This window comes from Hyperoodon ampullatus, assembly GCF_949752795.1.
Source record: "Hyperoodon ampullatus genome assembly, chromosome: 4".
NCBI lineage: Eukaryota > Metazoa > Chordata > Mammalia > Artiodactyla > Ziphiidae > Hyperoodon > Hyperoodon ampullatus.
Genome location: NC_136917.1, coordinates 159,444,450 through 159,458,739, shown reverse-complemented (window position 1 = coordinate 159,458,739; position 14,290 = coordinate 159,444,450). Strand labels below are relative to the sequence as shown.

General features: G+C 32.1%; 1 protein-coding gene across 1 annotated transcript in view; it reads right to left on the bottom strand.

Annotated features, from left to right (window-relative positions):
• CDH18 (cadherin 18) overlaps window positions 1-13,282 on the bottom strand; it is a gene marked incomplete at both ends in the record, with an annotated part of 338,110 nt that extends 324,828 nt beyond the window's left edge. The window contains one exon of the mRNA XM_079703309.1: window positions 13,055-13,282. Within this exon, the coding sequence (XP_079559435.1) occupies window positions 13,055-13,282 (228 nt within the window). The remainder of the gene's footprint in view (window positions 1-13,054) is intronic.
• Window positions 13,283-14,290: the final 1,008 nt, after the last annotated feature.

The window sequence follows — 14,290 nt, the reverse complement described above, 5'->3', positions numbered from 1 at the left end:
CCCCACTTCCACTTCTCAACATGTGATCTGTGCTCCAACTGTTGTACTTGTATATCCTTAATTTCTACTTATATACTTTTTTTTTTTTTTTTTTTTTTTTTTGCAATACATGTGCCTCTCACTGTTGTGGCCTCTCCTGTTGTGGAGCACAGGCTCTGGGCGTGCAGGCTCAGTGGCCATGGCTCACAGGCCCAGCCACTCCACGGCATGTGGGATCTTCCTGGACTGGGGCATGAACCCGTGTCCACTGCATTGGCAGGCGGACTCTCAACCACTGCACCACCAGGGAAGCTGTACTTATATAATTTTGATATGTCATTCCTAAAATTACAGTGCAGGTCTCTCTTAACCAATATAGTTTACCTGTCCCATTTTCTATTGATGGCAAAATATTAGTTCAACTTCTTCCTCTTCTGAGGAGCCTTCCCTAAATGGAGCTAAGTCAAGTATATTACTCCACCTCTTGCACCATCATCTCCTATGTTTAGCACCTCTACTGCACCACTAGCACTGTGATGTTAACATTTGTTCTTGAAATCACCTCTTCCTGCCTTCGTTTCATTAATTATTGAGATTGTATCTTTCATTAGTATAATCTCCACATTTAGCACAGTGTATGGCATGCTGTTATTATTTTAACAGTTGGATTTACGTTGAAGCAAAAACTTTCAGAGTGAAATAGGATTCTTGCAATCATCTCATTCATTCACTTCTTTAATGTGCATAATAAAACTTTGTTCTGAAAGTTTGGATTTACCCAGGTTAAAAAATTATATAGTAGAAAAATCAAGGCTACCTGTCCAATGTTCCTTCCGCTACTTCTTGCTACTTATATATGTGTTGCAAGTATGTGTCAAGTTTTGCCCTGAGTCGATAATACATTATATGGTCCATAAATATAGTATCCCTTAAATCATTATGGAAAAGTAAATAAGCAAACTATGGTTTATTACCCCCTTTTTTATGCTATAGTAGCTCCTTTACAGAAACCTTCTTTTGATTTTCCTGAAATTCTTTTTCCCTGCAATTCTGTTGCTCATATAGAAGAGTGATTGCTTAGCAACAAATATATTGATGCTACATCCTTTTCTTCTTAAAGTCAACAACGTCTTCACATTTCTCTAAATATAAAGCCCACATTTCTTTATTCCAGAGACCCTGTAACATCTATGAGCCTCATCTCTCTCTTCTGTACTGCTCATTCCCTAAATTGGAGTCAACTGGTCTTTCCTTGACCCTCAAATACACAAACTGCTTCCCATCTCAGGATCTTTATATGTGTTACTCCTTTATAATGGACACTCCCCCATTCTCAAACATCATACACAAGCATAGCATCAACTTGGTGTGATTAGCTCCTATTCATTTTTCGATGCTGGCCTGTTCTTCCTCAGAGAGTTCTTCCCTCACCCTCAATCTAGGTTTAACACTACACACAAGTACAACATACTTTCATAATCTGCATCACAGTTTATAGTTGAATATTTAGTTGTATGAATGTTGGCTTAATGTCAATGTCGCCCAAGATACCTGCTTCATTCACCACTATATACACAATGCCTTGTAGAGTGACGAGAACTGAGGGGGTATTCAATAAATTTTAAATGAATGAATATGACCTAGTCTTCAACCTTTGTCAAAATAAACTCAGCTGAGAAATATCATATGATACTGCTTATATGAGGCATCTACAAAAAGGGTGCAAATGAACTTATCTACAATACAGAGTTACAGATATAAAAAACAAACTTATGGTTACCAAGGGGTAAGGGGGGGAGAGATTAATTGGGAGGTTAGGATTGACATATACGCACTGCTATATATAAAATAGATAACTAATAAGGACCTACTGTATAGCACAGGGAACTCTACTCAATACTCCATAATGGCCTATGTGGGAAAAGAATCAAGAAAAAGGGTGGATATATGTATATGTATAACTGATTCACTTTGCTGTACACTTGACACTAACACAATATTGTAAATCAACTATACTCCAATAAAAATTTGAAAAAATAAATAAATAAACTGAAATCAAGCTATGGTTCCAAACAAAGCAAACCAAAGAGGAGACTATATAAAGTTAGTATATTTTAATTTTTTTTATATTTTATATTATTTTATTTTTTAGCATAGAATAGGATTTCACACCATATACCATTCTAATGTCTATAAATATAGTGACAAATAAACCATATATAGGGACTTCCCTAGTCGTCCAGTGGTTAAGAATCCACCTTCCAATGCAGGGGACGTGGGTTCAATCCCTGGTCAGGGAACTAAGATCTCACATGCAGCAGGGCAACTAAGCCCACGTGCTACAACTACTTAGCCTGCACACTTTAGAGCCCATGCACCACAACTAGAGAGAAGCTTGTGTGCCGCAACAAAGAGCCCAAGCGCTGCAACGAAAGATCCCACATGCCACAATTAAGACCTGACACAGCCAAATAAATAAATAAATAATAAAAAATAAAAGCAGAGATGGCTAAAACATTTATATATATATATATATATATATATATATATATATATATATATATATGTGTGTGTGTGTGTGTGTGTGTGAAACATAAACAATCCTAGAGGAAAGAAATTCATTATATTTCACTCTGTGATTCTTGTAAAAATTGCCTGGTATTTTCTTTATGAAATTCAAAAAAAGTAAAAAGTAGATGTATTTGAAGACTGTCTAGGCTCAACTTCAAACTAAATGCTTTTGTTATGTGAGGTCTGGTGCAATTAAATGTTCAAATATTCTTTGGATAAAAATCAATAAAATAATGAAACATTTCCTGAGAATAATATAATACCTATGTTGAAACTATTCATTTCCTTAGGGCAAATACTTGTTGAAATAAATCAGTCCACAATTAGTTATGAAGTGCAATATGATTTTTTGGAATGCATATTTCTACTCTTTCCCATTTTCGGAGTATTTGGATTTTCATTTCTACTTCTGCATGAAAATAGTGAATCATGGTAAAAGAATATTATTATTTATATATAGAAGAAATATTAAAAAGATTACCTAATCCAAAGATTGTTTTTGTGCAAAGAAAAACCTGAGGTAACATATGACAATAAAAGTGGCAGACAAAGCTAATAAAGACGTCTCTTACTATAAACAATTATAAATTTAAAGTACAATACAACTGAGATATAAACAGTGAAAGGTAATTCACTGGAGAAAGGAAGGAAGAGAAGATTTTTACCAGGAAAGTCATTTGCAACTGGCAGACATTCAATGCCTTTGGGGGAAATTAAACTGGATACAGGTCATGAGCAGGAAGATTTGGTTTTACATCTCCTAAGGATTAGAATCTATGGCTTTCAGTCCCTCAAGGTATAAAATTAGAAAGCAGATATCTGAACAAAGCAAGACTACTTGAAAACAAACTCCATGAAATGAAAATTAGACTATCTACTTACTAGCTTAAAAAAATAGCAAGGAAGCGTGTGGTCTGTTAAGAGCTCTTGGTAGAAAAAAGTTTCCTGTGATAAATTGAAACCCAAACTTGCAGCCCAGAAGAAAGGGATACAAGAGTTATTTTTGTATTACTAGTGTTCTTTTGTTGCTGTTTTCATTAAAGGTATGGATAAGTATCAAGAGTTAAAAATTAAAAATTAAAATATATTTAACTGAATCACTTTGCTGTAAACCTGAAAATAATACAATGTTGTAAACCAACTAACAAAAAGAAAAAAAATGTTAAATAAAAATAAAATTTATTCAGATTTATGAAACCAATTTTTTGTCAGGAAACAAAGAAATAAGTGACTCTCTATGGATATTCCTCAAGCTATACTTTAGATAAATCCCACCAAAATCCTCATTCCCACTTATCACACACTATTGAAGACAAGTGAATATAAAATTTTAAAAGGCATACCAGGATCAAATCTCCATGACTGTGGATAGACAAAAGAAATATGCAAATTAATCAAGCATGAAAAGAATAATAAAATTTGAACAAGATTTTGAAATAGGTGGCTTGCAATAATTAAAGTCATAAAAGAAGAAATAGAGGTCAAAATGAAAGGAGAGGTCACATATAAAAAGGAGAAAAGGAACCAAAAATAACTAAAAATTTAAAAATATATTAAATTTATATTAAAGGTAATATTCGAGTTTAAGTCAAAGAATATACTAACTATTCAACTTAGTTGAAGGGAGGATTAGAATGCTAGAAATGAATCTGAGAGAAATTATATCAAATAGAAGTTTCAGAATGAAACAATAAATGAGAAAGAAGAAAATTCAAAAAAAAAAAATAATAGATGGGATGCCATACTTCTGTAAAGTATAAAAATCCTAATAATTATACAAAAATACTGATTTCAATCTGTTATGGATTGAATTTTGTACGAAAAAAATTCACATGTTGAAATTCTAACCCCAGTACGTTATTTGGAGATAGGATCTTTTTACAGGACTGATGTCTTAATGGAAAAAGGAAATTTGGACACAGATACCCATATAGTGAGAACACCATGTGAACATGAAGACAGCAATCTACAAGCCAAGGAGAGAGGCTTGGAAAAGATCCTTCCCTCAAAAACTACAGAAGCAACCAACCTTGCCGACATCTTGATTTGATGTCCAGCCTCCAGAACTGAAACAATAAATTTCTGTTGTTTAACCACTCAGTTTATAGTATTTTGCTATGGAAGCTCTGGCTAATTAATACATAGACCAATAAAAATAGAAAGTCCCCTCTCCCCATAAAAAAAAAGTCTTCAGCACCTAAACACATTAGTAAGTCTACAGAACACAAGAGACATAGAGATAATCCTGAAATCAACCTAAGAGAAAGGGATGAAATTTAAAATGGAATTTCAGCAGATTTCTCATGATCAAACATAGGGTCCAATATAAAATATATCTTCAATAAAATGATAATGAAAAAACTCAACCTAGAATCCTATACACAAAAAAACAATGCTTCAAATAAAGAAAGAAAGGAAGCTTTTTACTGCTTTCATGCTAAATAGAAAAATAAATAAAGGCCATATATAGACAATAAGTAAATCAAACCAGGAGAAAGAACAGTGGTAGACACAGTAACAAACAAAGATACTGGTAAACTTGGGTAAATCTAAGCAAGACAATGTTTAAATGACTTTAATAATAATTTAAAAAATCTGGAAATTACTTTTAAAAAATGAGAAAAAAAGATGCTAGACAAATATAATATGAAAAAGGAGAAAGTGATTAATGTTGAAACATCCTAAGATATTCATATTGTTTAGGGTAACTGTAATGGTATCAAATTTAAGCTTTCTAAAATACCTGTTAAAAAGAAATCGGGTCATATTTCAGTAAGAAGTAAACTGAACCCAAGAAGTTTGATATAGAAGCAATGGCAAGTAAAAAAGTTGTTAAATACGTTAAACATATAAATAACTATATACTTTATACATTAATACTAACAACAATAACAATAAGAAGAAGAATGAGTGATTGGGTGGCTTAAAAACAGTTTGGCTAGTAGGCATGTAAAAAGTAGAAAACACAATAATGTAATCAAAATGTGGTCATTCTACATCATTGTATACGAGGCTGATAGAGACACTAAGTTTTGATGTGAAGTCAAGAATGCACAAAAAAATTAAGAGCGAGCACAAATATCAAAAACATACAACATAAAACTTTCAAACCAGCAGAGAAAAATCCCAAGAGAAGTTATTATAGTAGAATAAAAGGAGAAAAAAAAAAAAAAAACAGAAAACATAGTGCCCATAAAATACAAAATAAATTGGTAGTAATAAGTCCAAGCACATTAGAAATCAAAATAAACAATGGAATAAAATCATTGCTTAGAAAAATAAATCATCAGATTGCATTAAAAAACTTAAGTTTAAAAGTCATTCATATGTGTATTATAAATGACACGTAAACTGTCATTATAGTGATGTAATAGTATGGACAATATACTCAAAAACATTTTGATCAAGAAAAACGTGTTCTATTGGCGTCAATGTCGGATCAAGGCTGGCACTACTGCCACTTTGCGTTGGATAATTCTTTGTTGGTGGGGGCTGTCCTGTGTGTTACAGAATGTGTAGCAGCATCCCTGGCCTCTACTAACTAAATTCCAGTAGCACCACATCCCTACTTGTCGCAACCAAAAATTACAACATTACAACTTTCAGGAACCCTTGCCCCTTTTGCTTTTGTGGGCCTTTTTTTGTTTTTCAATTAAAATGATAAATTCTATTTGCAGTTACCCTTATATAAAGACTAATATAGACAGTTATATTCATTTTCATATTTTATTCTGATTTCAAAACACATTATGACATTTTCCTGAACCCTGTAAGGAGCCATAATCATAGTGATTATGCAAATGAAGTGAACAGACAATTTATCAGGGGCGAAAAATGCGTCCAGACATTGCCAAACACCCCCAGGGGTTAAAGTCACCTCTGGCTTAGCACCATTGATAACACTCAAGCCCACATACACACACAGACACAGGTGGGTGCATTTGCATAGTGATAAAAAGTTCACGAGGTGAATAAATGCATGCATTGTGTCCATAATAGGTATTGCTTTGTATTGATGATGTTTAAAATTTTTCTGGCGTAGCATTGAGAAACACTATATATAATGAATGTTAATGCTATTAATTTCAACATTTTTAAACAGTTCAGATAGAAAGTCACTCTTCTCTAAAAGTAAAATTGAACTTAGTGAAATCTGATTTCTTAAAAAAAAAAAAAACAGGTTCTATAGCACTACAAATTAAATAAAGTATATAAAAAATCAAATTTCTTTTTTATGCACCCAATTTCTTTTAGGACTGGATCTAAAGAGTTAAATTTCCATGATGACTATTGAGAAATTTCTATATCCATAATGGAACTGTATGCCATGAATTAATTTCAAACGACATCATGTCATCACATTGTCACCTGTGTAAAATTTAAATGTCATGTTTTGATACAGGACATTTTCCATTTCAAAAAAGTTATGGTAAAAATATTCATAAAATTATTTTCTTTACAATATCAGATGTCAATTGGGACCTTTTCTTGCTGTGTGTTTAATTTTTAATTCAGAGGTCATGATAACATTAAAGCTATCTTTTCTTTTTCTGAAAAGCCTGAGCCTTCCCATTCTTCATACATGATTTATTCTCTCTTCAACCTCAAAATCATTTATTTAATTTGAAGCTACAGTACTTCATATTAAAAGAGATTTGAAGGTGCTCTTTTAAAGAAAGTAAAAAATATAAACTAATGGCAATAATAGTGATGATGAGGGGGGAATTTCATGCACTGTATACTAGAAACTGACTTTCATTAAAGAATCAGACATCTTACAATTTGCTCTTTGGCACTGTCATAACTAATCCCCCTTCCCATGAAGAGATCACCTAACTGTTTCGAGCATCATTGCCTTCTATTACTTGAGGAATTTGGCAAGATGTTTTCTTAGTTCCTTTATACTGCTAGAATTCCTTTCTTACCCTCTATATGTTTGTTGTTGTTTTAATAAAGCAAATTGGGAATAATTGCATAGAGTCTACACTTAGCTACTTACACATATAGGACATGGGTAAAGAGGGGAGTGAGAGGTAGAATTTTAGTAACTAAATTCTTCATAGATGTAAGCAATATCTTCTCCATGTTACAGTTTATATCTAGAAAAAATTCTAACAGTTATAAGAACATACACCGTAAATGAAGGGAAGTGAAGACAGAGACTATAATTCATTTGTTTATCTTGAAAAAAATCTAAGTTCTTATTAACTTTTATGTTCAAGTATATATTTAATGTCAATTTAGCCCAAACCCTAATGTAACACTGTTAATAGATTAGATACCTTAGCCTAAAACATGCTACTAAGTAGGGACACAGTTTTTGGTGTCTTACCTCTTGTTTATGATTTTTTTATTCTATTCTCTTTAATTACTAAATAATGAAATGTGGATAATATCCACTTAAAGATATACTGAAGTAAACAGAGAGTTTCCTTTATTTCTCATATAAGAATTCTTGGATAAAGAAGTCATCTACAATGTTTTTAAAATGAAAATAATATGTATTTATGGAGCAGAACAGCTAGCTAATCACAAGCAATTATCGCTTGAAATATATGAAGCTCATTTCCAGCACTTGTGTGTTAAAAGACATTATTTCCAAAGTATGTCCTTAGTTAAATTCTAATAGTTACACATATTTAAATATTCCTAGCATGTACGAGTAAGAGTCAATATACTTTGCAGTTACAACCTGCACACTAGGATATAATCTACTGGTAAATATGAAACATATATGCAAAACAGCCAATAACTAGTGTCCAAAAATAAGAAATCATGTGTATTTTAAATTATAATTTCTGACCTCTAAAGTAAGCTATTCCAGTTTTACACCATCTTTTTTATTCATTAAGTAATATTTTCTAGTATATGTAATAAACTGTAGATATTAAGACCTGAAGAATACATTTTTAATCTACTGTCACGAATTCTGAACACCAAAATCCTCAAATTTCAGAGGAATCCAAACCAAATAAAAATGTAGTTTCAGTCAAAGGAATGTTAAGAATGATCAAATTAAAATAATACATTTCTATAAAGCAAAAATTATAAACAAAGTCAAAAGGCAAACAGCAACTGTGAAAAAATTATTGGTAACATCACTGGCAAAAAATTATTTCATCTATTATGTAAATATCAACAAGTATAAGTTAAAAAGACTAACAAAAGGGCCTGAAGTGTCAGTTAGTAAAAAAGAAATATTCATATCCCTTCAACTATGAAAAGATGATCAATTTTACTCATAATAAGAGAAATGTAAATTGAAAGTACACAGAGATGCAATTTTTCACCTATAATATTTGTAAAATTCCAAGTTTTACAATCCTATCTGGTGGCACTGCTGCAGAGAAATACTTATTCTCATACATCAAAAAGGTGAAAAATACACCACCACCTCTGGAGGAGGATCTGGTAACATCTACCAGAATTAAAGATTTATTTATTTTTAAATGAGAATCCCACTCTGGGAATCTCTCCCACAGATACACCTATATGTATGCTAAATGATGTGTGTAAAAGGACATTCACTACACTACTGCATGTAATGCAACAAAACAACAATAAAAACAAAAACACCAAGTTAATAAAGAGAGATTAACAGAGAGTTTATAAACAGAGATTTTTGTGTTAATAATTTCAAATAATTATCACAACCATTAACATGACTACAAAAGGCTATAGTTTATAGAGCCCTTTCCAGTGAATTACCACATTTGATCATTACAATAGGCACTGAGGTAGATTCTGTGCAAATGGAAGATGAAGTAGTCCCAGAACCTGCTTTCAAAGCATTCACAGTCTACTAGGTGAGGTAGATATCTTAAAGAGGGGTTCCAAATATTTTCTGTAAATGTTCATTAGTAAATATTTTATACTTTGTGGACCTTAATTTCCCTTGCCACTACCTAATTCTACCATTGTAGATTGAAAACAGCCCTATACAATATGTAAATGTAAGTCTGGCTGTATTCCAATAAAACATTATTTACAGAAACTGAATTTGGATTTCATTTCATTTCCATGTATCACAAAACATTATTGTTTAAATTTTTTCAATAGTTTGTTTTTTTTTGTTTGTTTTTTTAGTATGCAAGCAATACCAGCACATGCAACTAGATGAGTTTGCACACAGGCTGTGGTTTAACTAACCCATAATCTAAACTATAAACCAAACTTTATAACACACATGAATTAGTAACACAAATATCAGACAGTATTTCTCAGCGTTACATGTAAGGAAACAGAAATTCAGGGAATTAAGACACTTGCTAGTTGTAATACAGATAATAAGCAGAGAAGCCTTAACTCAAACTCAGCTCTTTACTCACTAATCATTACTATCTCATGAAGGCAATGAGTCTACTCTAATGCTAGGTGTGATACATGGCCTGCACTTTAGGATATGTGTGATATTTTATACAAAATTATGTTCTTATAATGAAATTCATTCAACTCTGTTCAATTTTGAAAATAAAAACAGTTTAAATGGTCTATATTAGTTTATACATACATTTTGGAAAAGAGAGAACATTTTTGTTGTAAAACTATAATGACATTACCATATTTTTTTCCAAGAAGAAAGGACTTACTTGCAAACAAAAGTCCTTTATTTCCAAAAAGAAAGGACTTACTTACTACTTATAGCTTCCTTACTCTAATCTTTCAAGTATTTTAAAAGATCTTTAATAAGTCCATGAGGTTAAATCCATGAGATATATTCATACACTAGTTTTGGTATGTGATTTCTCATGGCCTTTACAGTCTGAAAAAAAATTATGGATTGTCAACTATATTTATCTGTATACATGTATAATTATATATATATATATATATATATATATATATATATATATTTTAATGGTGAGATGGTGTATGTATTATACATGTACATTTAGTTATACTATGTACCATTAAAATTACCTTATGTTCATGGCCTTAGCTTCATTAAAAAAAAAATCTCTTAGTAGTGAATAATGCATATTGACCAATGTCAACAAAATAAATTCCCTCATAATAAACTCAATCACTAAGAAAAGTCAAAGAATATTATTATAAACAATATCAAAGAAATTGGTAAGTATCAAAACAGTTTGGCTTGAGCTCTTATCAAAAGTTTCAGATGTTGTTTTATAATGTGAAATATAACTATAGATACACAAAATTACTATCCAGAGCTCAAGGATGACTGGAAACAAACTTATATAATGCATGTAGAAAATATATTATTTTAATAACAAATATTGCATTGGATTATTGTATGATTATTATTTTGTATTATATGATTATTATTTTGTATTGTATGATTATTATTTTGTTTCTGTTGACAAAATTCCTGCTGGAATTTCAGTGACAGAAGGGAGTAAAGGAGATAATTTTCAGCTCTTTGGAGGTACTCCCCTCTCATGCTTATAGTAACTGTAATGATTCTATCTTCTATTCAGGAACACTTTGAAAATATATGGCTCTCGTTCATTATGAATGTATTTATAAGTGTGAATTATAAATTATCTTCTCTAAAAAAATAATGGAACAGGAGGTTATTATAAGTACATGTGGATTGTTGAACTTTGCAGGGTTTTTTGAACTGTCACAGTTGTGTATGTACATATATATGTATGTATGTGAATATGTATGTATGTATGTACATGTGTTTGTACGTATGCAGGGGGTTATGGATGAGGGGAATGAATCCACACAATCAAGTTAGAATTGCTCATAAAGGCAGATGAATATTGAGTAGAAAGATTATGTATGAGTGAGGGGCCCCAGGTCAGATAGGGAATAGGAGAGCCACAACTTTAGGTGTGACCCTTTAAAGTTGTCTGTCAATACTACAACAGAATGGATACCAATTTCCGCAGAACCTCCACAAAGGAACAGATTCACAGCCATCACCACCTCCTGATAGCTAACAAGCTCTCAACCATATGTTCATTGGCACCCAAGCCCAGAAAGACTGTTTGCAACTAATCTACTGATTGAGGTTTATTTTTCACTCAAACTAGGTGACCCACCAAAAAGTGAGAAGCTATCTGATCTTTCCCTAACCTTTTCTAACAAATTTTGTTTCCGTTTTTTAGGTAAATTAAAGTGAAAATAAATATTCATAATTTTTTAATAATATATAATTTTTCCTTTTGGTACTCTACAAAGGAAACACTTTTCTGTTCCTTTTTTTCTCCCTCCTTCTCAAGGATTGAGAGGATTATAGAAAAAGGATTTTGAAGTTCATAACAAAAATAACTTTATAGTAATTCAATATATTATGTTTTTACTTTAGTACATTTATCTACATTTACTTCATGGAACAGTCTGTAGGAAAAAAGCACAAGATGAATATGAGGGGTTTTCCTTCTTGTTTTAATATGCACATAAGAAAATTATAAAATTGTTTCAGATCTCTTTTGTGTTTCACATTCTGACTTCATAACTCGTGCCTTGTATGGAAAATATAGCTGCAACCCAGTCCCTGTTGGAAAAGGGGCAGAACAGATGGCTTGTGCTCCTGTACTGCCTACACATTAGGGAAGTGCTGTGGCTTGGATGGAGTACTATATTTTTTTTTTTTAGTACTAACAGTGCTAAAGTGAAAATAAATAGTCAAGCAGCGAGGCAGAAGTCACTGAGCCTGCAAGTCATAAAGATTCTACTGCTGTGACTGCTGCTTTTCCCAAAGGTTCTGAACAAACCTAACTGTGGCTGCTTCCAACAGTCAGTAATCTATTAGAAGGTCTCTCTACTTCCCACTCTATTCTTTATCCTGGAGCCTTGACACGTGCTTAAACTGTCCCTTATTACTGAGTGTACAGTTTCCTAAAGGGTTTGACAAGCCATTAAATTGTCTTGTCTGCATTTCTGAGAGAAAGGGAAGTTGGTCTGAAGTTACTGATCATTTTGTCAACTTCATTCTTTTGGAATTTTAACAAAACCTGTACACCCAGTTTATATTTAATCTATATTTAAATATATTGATATTTGTATGGAAATTAATTTGGGGGATTGGAAAAATATCCATGTGTTTTTAAAGGCTGATTTAATTCAAATACCATCTCTGTAACAATTAGCAGAAATATAGTAGATGTCATATATAGTGTCTTCTTTTTAGCCTCATGTGCAATAGCAATAGATTAAAAAAGTTGTATCAACATACCAATAAATGACACGGTGAATTCTAATATATCTTCATGGTAATAAAGACAAAATTACTGAATTGTGTGTTTAATTAACTGTCTCCATTTTACATGAGAGAACAGAAAGAGTAATATGCTGGTAAAGAACATTCAGTCTAGTCTGTATGAACCGATGTTTAGGGAGATGTGACATGATTGGTGAAGTTCATTTTTTTATAATTATTATTTTAAAATGTTTAGAATAAGAAATAGCATTCTATGACATAATTCACTTAAAGTTCCATGTCTCTTCAAATCCAACTGCAACTTCACCCTCATCCCACCTCCCAATTTCCCAGGAGAGGAAAAAAACAAACCAATAAAGAAAAACTTACTTTTCCAACATATTGTGGATCTGGTCCCATATGTTCTTCTAAAACAAAGAACTGATTCCAAACCCATCCCCTTTTGGGACGGTGGTGGACTTCGGTTTCACCTTCGATGTGTTTGGTTTGGTTTCTTGTCCCCTTGATGGAGCTGTGTTGAGCAGTTCCATAACACCTCTGCACAAAACAGAGACACACGAGGACTGGACAGATGCAAGATGTGCTCGTAATTTTCATTGTAAGATAACTTTTCTGTTCACAGTTTTCTTCCTTTTCCTTGTCAGCTACAAATGCTTAGTGAGCATTCGAGAGAGAAGTCAAAGCATCTTTTGGAAGGACAGTCCAAATTAAATTGTTTAGTGTGTCCATGATTTAACTGTCCAGCAGGGAAAGGTCAGACTACATTTACATCCTGAAACACTTGAAGAATCAAAGCTGTAGTTGTGTGATCCTAAGTCTTCACAACTGGTGAACAGGGGCAACCATTTTCTACCTAATTGAAAGAGAGAAAATTATATACATTACAAAACATGGCAGTTTTAAGTATTTGCTCCAAATGCAAATTATACTGTTTTGCAGGGTGATGATGATAGGAAAAGAACACATGCAAGTTATTTTGGAAATAAACACAAGCATACATACATATAGCCAGGCATAATCCTGCATGCTGCATTTTTACAGGGACATACATACTTGTATTTTTAATTCTCAATTATATATGTATACATATATAATTGAATATATATATCAATATATATTATATATATATATATAGTTTCAAAGAATATATACATAGAAACAACAAAAATGAAGCCCTAGGGAGTGTTAAAATGCTCAAATATTGACCATGAGTATGTGCATAGACCTGAGTTAGTATGATCTCTTACACTACCTGATCTATTAGGGACTCCACTCTAAGTGCAAATTTTTAATTTGTTTTTGTGTTTATTTTGCCTTTGTTAGATGTGATACAACTTACTGCACATTCTGTACATCAATTTTCTACTACATATGACTCACACAATTTCAACAAAATAATCCCTAGGGTTGAAAAGTTTTCACAAACCATCACAGCAATCAAGTATGTACTGAAATTGTTTAGTAAGTAAAATAGAAGAAAGAAGATGGCCGAAAAATATGTATGTCACTGGAAGTTATTCCACGCTTGGGAATAAGATTGGCACAATTGAACATGAGTAATATTAACAACCAAATCATAGCTTGCATGGGTTTTAATAGGCCTGT